Below are 7,212 nucleotides of genomic sequence, written 5' to 3'. Positions count from 1 at the left end.
TTAAAAAAATTATCTTTAAATATAAAAAGTTATTACCATATTTTTTTAATAAATAAATTATTATACTTTTATTGCATTAAAAAAAGAAAAAAAATAAATATTTTTATTAATTTACTTTTAAAAAGAGATTCATTTTTTATTTATAATAATTATAAGTAAAATTAAAATGTTACTGTAGTTTTAATTAAATAAATATTTTTCTACTAATTTATATAGTTTGGTTAAAAGTATCTTATATATAAAAAAAAAAGTTAAAAACAGAGGGAGTAGATAGCAAATTCCAATAAACATCAGCCATGGCCAATTTATGAACTTGTGCTCTCCAGCTATATGTCACAATCTTTGTTTAGAAAGAGAAGAAATCATAAGGTTACGGTGTTTTTGGAGGCATTCAGGATGGTGCAGAGATTTTCAGGAGAATTCAGGACGTTTAATGAGAATCTAGTATATTTTAGAATGTTCTAAAAGCATTTAGAATAGTCTAGAATAATTTAGAAAAATCTAAAAGTTTCTCGAAGGTTCTAGAAACTTAGAGAGAAATGTGAAGATGTCTATAATATTTTAGGATATTTTAAAATATTTTAGAACATTCCACACGTATTTTAAAAATTAATCTAGAAATATCTTTATAAATATTTAGATATTTGTATGGAACACTCTAGAGGATGAATGTAAATTGTAAGATTAGATTGATCTTTACCGTCCATTAAGGAAGTGAGAATTTTCTAAAAAAAGGAAAAGGTTTATAAATACCCCTACAACCCTTTATTTGTAAATAACAAGAAAAGTAATCAAAGTTTTAAGCTCTCAACTTCTCTCATCCAAGCTTTCTTTTTTTTTTTTGTATTCAAGTTTTCTAATTTTTTTACCAACATTCTAAGAGTTCGCCTAACTTAACAAAGATCAATAGGTTAATCACGCTAAGGCTGACATGGTTTAACAAAGATCAAGGCCGTGACATATAGCTGACATTTATTACGTGTGTACACTGTGGATACAGCCAACTCATGGCCGAGTTCTGGTATTACTGGTCATTAAATGAGAACTAGATCTTACCCGTTATTTTCTAGCTTCAACTGCTAACTGCGCATTAATGGAGCCCCCGGCTAGCATTCACGATCCAGAAACGTAGTTCAAGCTTATATACGGTAAATGCCTCTCTCTCTCTGTTTTTTTTTTTAAGGCAATTTTATTGACTCTGACCTGCATGAATTGATCAGTGCTTCGTGGGTCATGTGCATATAACTCTTCACCACGTTGATATCTACCCAAAAGATAAAAAGGTAAAAAATTCATTAGGCACTAGGACTAATTAATGATGCAAAAGAGGAAAATTTGAAGTTGAATTAGTTTGGTGTGCGATGATGAAAATGTAAAAAACTAAAAGAGAGCAGAAAAGAAGAAGGGGGGAATAATCAAGTAACATGAGAGAGAGGGCATGCATGGTGGCTTAGTCAGAGGGATTTCGAGAACCCATAATGGCTACTACAAGGATGGCGTCCAAATGGATGGACCAAAACCTAAAATCCGAGTGTGGGGACACTTTGGTTCCACAACCACACCAGAATCTGCCACCTTCAATGGTTCATAGCCCTTCCAAAAATTCCACCCCTTCAACCCACCTATCATCTTAAACCTCCCAGCTCTCCCATTAACTCTTGCTTTTTCTATTTTCTCTATTAATTTTTTCTCAGCTCTCTTGGCCTTTCTCTAAAGCACCTCAGCTCCATGTCCGTCGCTTTTTCTGCAAATTCCTCAACCTATAATCGATTTACACGTGCCATCCCTCCCTTTGACTTCCATCGCCTCCTCCCTCTATTTAACCCACTATCGTTCTTCCCCAAACGCACTATCACGCCTTCTTCCCTTCTCTCTTCGATCTTCATATATTTATATATATGAGTGTCTCTGCTGGACGCTTCCATTATAGTTGAGCTAGCCAAACCAAACACATCAACTTTTTTCTCTTTGACATGGCTAGCAATAATCATCATCATCAGTATCAGAAGAATGCCATGTACGTAGAAACTCCGGAAGCGTTTGGCGATGGAGGCAAGAACTTCGACGACGACGGACGAGTCAAAAGAACCGGTACTTCTTTTGATATATATATATATATATATAATATCACCGGTTACGCTGGTGTTTGAGAAGAATTTTCACTTAAATTTTGATTTTGATTGTGAAGGGACGTGGGTGACTGCGAGTGCCCACATCATAACGGCTGTGATAGGCTCTGGTGTGCTGTCACTGGCTTGGGCAATAGCTCAAATGGGATGGGTGGCTGGGCCTGCCGTCCTCTTTGCCTTCTCTTTCATCACCTACTTCACCTCCACTCTTCTTGCTGACTGCTACCGTTCACCTGACCCCGTCCACGGCAAGAGAAACTATACTTATTCCATGGTTGTCAGATCCATCCTAGGTATAATTTAATCATCATTATCTAACACTCTACTACTTCTTGAGTTCCAAGACTGGCACATCTCTGACTCTCCAGTGTCACTTTTTACAGAGGAGAACTTTACTCACTTATCATGTGATTTTGTTACATTATTAATTCCCAATATTCCTTCTACAGGAGGTAGGAAATTTCGGCTGTGTGGATTAGCTCAGTACATTAATCTTATAGGCGTGACCATCGGCTACACGATAACTGCGTCAATTAGTATGGTGTAAGAATTTCCGCACAGACTATTGACTCAGTACTGGTACAGACTATATAATTAATAAGCGACCGTATATGTAAATTAATATATTTTCTCTCTCTCTTTCTGTATGTTGTGGTGATAACGAAACAGGGCAGTGAAAAGATCGAACTGTTTTCACAAACACGGGCATCATGAGAAATGTTATATATCAAACAACCCTTTTATGATCATGTTTGCGTGCATCCAAATCGTGCTCAGCCAGATACCAAACTTCCACAAGCTCTGGTGGCTCTCTATCGTCGCAGCCGTTATGTCTTTTGCTTATTCTTCCATTGGCCTGGGACTCTCTATAGCTAAAGTCGCAGGTTAGTGAAAAGTGAAAACTCCCCAACTTTTTGCTGGTTTTTGTTCTTACATCTTTCCGTATACTGGAATCTCTAAAAGGTGGTAAATGGTCCTGCCGGTCGAAGTCTAATAATCATATTTGGTCCGTGCTATGAAAAAGGTGGGGAACACGTACGAACATCTTTAACGGGAGTGCAAGTTGGTGTGGACGTGACGGGATCAGAGAAGGTTTGGAGGATGTTCCAAGCCATCGGAGACATTGCCTTCGCTTATGCTTTTTCTAATGTTCTTATCGAAATCCAGGCAAGTCATATGCTTCTTCTTACCATCGTAGTACTGATATATGCTAATTTACCCCCTTGACAAGATGCCCATGCACTGCATGTGACATCCGTCTCGATAATTGACCGAAGTAGAGTGGCAGATACAGAGCAACTTAATTCATTAATATTTAGGGTGATATATACATTGAGGCCAGAAGTAACAACACGTAAGTCATTCGTAAATAAAGGGGGTATCTCTTTCTTTTGTGATAATATAATAATAATATCATGGTGCATGATCATTAATTCACTCTTGTATGCTGGAAGCTTTTAGATTTGACCTACGGCATTAGGTAAATTAATTATAATACACTTCAATTACGAGATCCAACAATCTTAACAAGTTCTATGTCTATATAAAATCCATGGATATACAATGTTCTGATATAATAAATTTAATGAAATTAATTAGAAATTGTTTTTAAAATATTAGACCAGTCATACTTAAAGTTTATAAGTTCCTCAAATTCAAACCGTGATGTGTCATGGGAGTTTAGTATAAGTGGCTTTAAGTAATACTCAGCACCTGTTATCTGTATTGAGTTAGGTATGGTGCATTTCCTCTGGATATAATATCGTCTGTGGGTTCTTTAAGATCATGGTTGAGAGTTAGCATATTAAGCATGAAAGACTTCTACTGTGTGGCCAAGTCGCCGACTTGAATTGACATAGTGGCCGCCGATTACTGCCAATGAACCAAAAATTGTAGATTTTCTGTTTCCTCAGCACTGTCATGAAAACGACTGAGAAGACCCTTTGCATAAATTGGCCACTAAAAGGGTTATTGCCATTCGAAAGAAGTGGCTCCGCTTAATGGTTTAATCACAGAAACTCACTATTTATATAAAGATCGAATTAATTCCGTTGGAAAGATGAGGTTTAGAATACAGGTGATCGTTTTTTAACTAATTTATTTTTCCTCCACTTCAGTATCGGTTGAATTTGTGCTTAACAGAAAGTTTAATAGTTAGATGTCTCTTCATCTTCCTTTATTCTACTTTTCATCAGAAAGTGGAGGGGGAAAATGCAAATCAAACCTTTGCATCTAGTCCATGGTCTATATTGCCGCACCTACCTAGCCATAGCTAGTTAGGATTCCTTGCATACATGGACCATCAAATCGATGAACCACTCTTCCGAATGCTACTTTTTATGAAAAATAATATAGTTTTATTTTACAACAGTAGAATCCTACCTTATTCTGTTCCAAGCACCTCTGTCCACCATTCTTTTGGGCTCATCTCAATCATCTGCCAAGACCAAATTTCTCCCAGTGGATTGTCTCATCATGGGTAGGTAGTGCAGAAAAATGCAATCATTAATCTCTTAGTTTTAACATATTTTATTTTTAATTCCTATATTTTTTTTAATATTTTCAATCTTTAAAATTATAGAGACTTAAATTATAAACGCATTCAATCTGATTAAAATAATAGAAACCCATAACTTTAAAAAAATTATATGAATTAAGAGTAAAACTCATTGAAACTATAGGATGTATTTTCTTTAAATACAAAATAAATTTGAGTTTGTGAAACACGGACATGATCCCGCCTGATGAAATGGACGCAGATAAACTATCTGCATGTCAAAGATATATTGTAAGAAAATCTCGAGTTTATCATGCATTATCAAACCTAATTCTATTTCGATGTAGAATCTACCCTTGACATCTTAATTATTGCTTCAACTATTCCACACAGGAGAAACCCCCGAAAAACATTAAAATTATAAAATATTACACGGGCTATGTTAAAGCACTGATCAAGAGTTGCGTAATCACATGCAATACACTTGAGCACTGGCTTTAGAATAATTAATGACATGTGAAGAGTTATGGAGCTTAGCTTTCAAGCATAGTGATAATGGGGGACCACATGATTTGACTGCTGCAGGATACCCTCAAATCAAGCCCTCCAGAAAACAAAGTAATGAAGAAAGCAAGTTCGATCGGCATCTTCACCACGACCATATTCTATGTGCTGTGCGGGTGCGTAGGTTACGCAGCATTTGGAAATGACGCACCCGGAAACTTCCTCACAGGGTTCGGCTTCTATGAGCCCTTCTGGCTCATTGACTTTGCCAACGTCTGCATCGCCGTCCACTTAATCGGAGCATACCAGGTCGATCATTGCGCAATCATACATAATTAATTACAAGTAACGCACGCACGTTACGGTATATTTACCAAACTTAGCTTTTCATGGGCATGCAGGTGTTTTGCCAGCCCATATTTGGGTTCGTGGAGAACTGGAGCAAGGAAAGATGGGGCGAGAGCAAGTTCGTAAATCACGAGCATGCTCTGAACATTCCATTGTGCGGGACGTATAACTTGAACTGGTTCAGGTTAGTGTGGAGGACTGCTTATGTGGTGGTGACGGCGGTGATAGCGATGATGTTCCCGTTCTTCAATGACTTCTTGGGGCTCATTGGGTCGCTCTCGTTCTGGCCATTGACGGTTTACTTCCCGACAGAGATGTATATTAAGCAGTCGAATATGCGGAGATTCTCCTTCACGTGGACTTGGCTCAAGATATTAAGCTGGGCCTGCTTGATCGTTTCCATCATCTCTGCTGCTGGCTCCATCCAAGGCCTTGCTCAAGATCTCAAGAAGTACCAGCCCTTCAAACCTCAACAATGATCGTTTGCATGCTTCATCAATTAATATTCAGATTCAAGTGCTATATGTGTGTGTGTGTGTGTGTGTTTATAGCTTTCTGTTCTATCACCTTTAATAAATAGCTACCTAGGTATATTAGTCCATGGATAATTAATTAATGTTATCAAATGTTCCTCTGAATGCAACGCCTAGCTGCAGCATATTCAAAAAAGCAAAGATAATCCTTAGTAATTTGAAATAATTAAATGGAGCGATAACTCGTATCTCCAGCTGCTAGTCACTGCAATTGGAATAAGACTGTGTGTAATAACTATGGCAACGCAAATATAGCACTCTAAAAGATGCAAGCGAGCCTTTAAATCAGATCGTCCACTACTTCCGATTGACACGGAGATATATGCATGCTGTTAGTTATATGCCGTGTGTCAATATACAACAAGTGTCACGGAAAATGTCAAATATTATGCTGTATTTGAAAATGTCAAATGTTATTCTATATTTTTCTTTCCTTCAGTCAACATTAGACTGAATGGCTGATTAAAACTACTAGGAAAAATAAAATCAAAGTTCTGGAAATTCAAAAGAACCACACAACTTTGACATCAGAACGTGAAAAACTAAAGAAATGATCAAAAGAGTTCCTAATTAAAACCTTGCTATAATAATATTACATGTAAAAGAGAAACCACATTTTCAGTGCGTTCTTAATTTCATTCACGCTGATCTCCCCGCGTGGAAAGGCTCTCGTTCCATTAAAATTAAAAAGGAATAATAAGTTCCGTGGGGTTTGGAAAGTGGGATTGGACTTGAAGTGTAATGATAAGCAAAGAATATTAATATTGAATAAAAATGGGTGACTTGGGAGCAGGGACGTCCACTAAAATCTAATCAACTTCCCATTCACATTGCACGTTCCTCATTGGTAGCCATTCCTTTTGCACGCCTCAAGGTTGGAAATTTGTCACCCACCTTATATATTCACTCTTCTCCAATTATTAAATTAGAGAAGGTAATGCAAACAATATTTACACTACTGTCAAACAATACTGAAAATAATAAAAATTAAATTTAATAGTAAAGCGCAATTTAAATTATCTCCTTTATAATGAGGGGGTTTTTTATGACCAAATTAATTTAAAAAGCCAAATTAAAATTAAATAATTAAAATAAGTTTAATTGACAAAATTATCAAATATAAGCAGTACAATCAATTATGACTCAATCACTTAAATTTAATCTCTCTCGTTCATAAAATAAATTTATTTTATTTTATTTT

At 36.4% G+C, this 7,212-nt stretch overlaps 1 protein-coding gene across 1 annotated transcript; it reads left to right on the top strand.

The window, feature by feature from the left end:
* The first annotated feature begins 1,846 nt into the window (after window positions 1-1,846).
* Window positions 1,847-6,116, top strand: LOC129299187 (amino acid permease 6-like). Its single transcript, XM_054937642.1, has 7 exons — window positions 1,847-2,091; window positions 2,189-2,422; window positions 2,579-2,672; window positions 2,799-3,013; window positions 3,154-3,296; window positions 5,212-5,439; window positions 5,532-6,116. Exons 1-7 carry the CDS (start codon window positions 1,974-1,976, stop codon window positions 5,955-5,957), a joined length of 1,458 nt encoding a protein of 485 aa, XP_054793617.1. The 5' UTR covers window positions 1,847-1,973; the 3' UTR covers window positions 5,958-6,116.
* The last annotated feature ends 1,096 nt before the right edge of the window (window positions 6,117-7,212 follow it).

Source organism: Prosopis cineraria, unplaced genomic scaffold (assembly GCF_029017545.1).
Source record: "Prosopis cineraria cultivar Desert tree isolate PC_DT_omini unplaced genomic scaffold, ASM2901754v1 PC1067, whole genome shotgun sequence".
NCBI classification, from domain to species: domain Eukaryota; kingdom Viridiplantae; phylum Streptophyta; class Magnoliopsida; order Fabales; family Fabaceae; genus Prosopis; species Prosopis cineraria.
The sequence above is the reverse complement of the archived record's forward strand: the minus strand, read 5'-3'. Positions and strand labels throughout refer to the sequence as shown.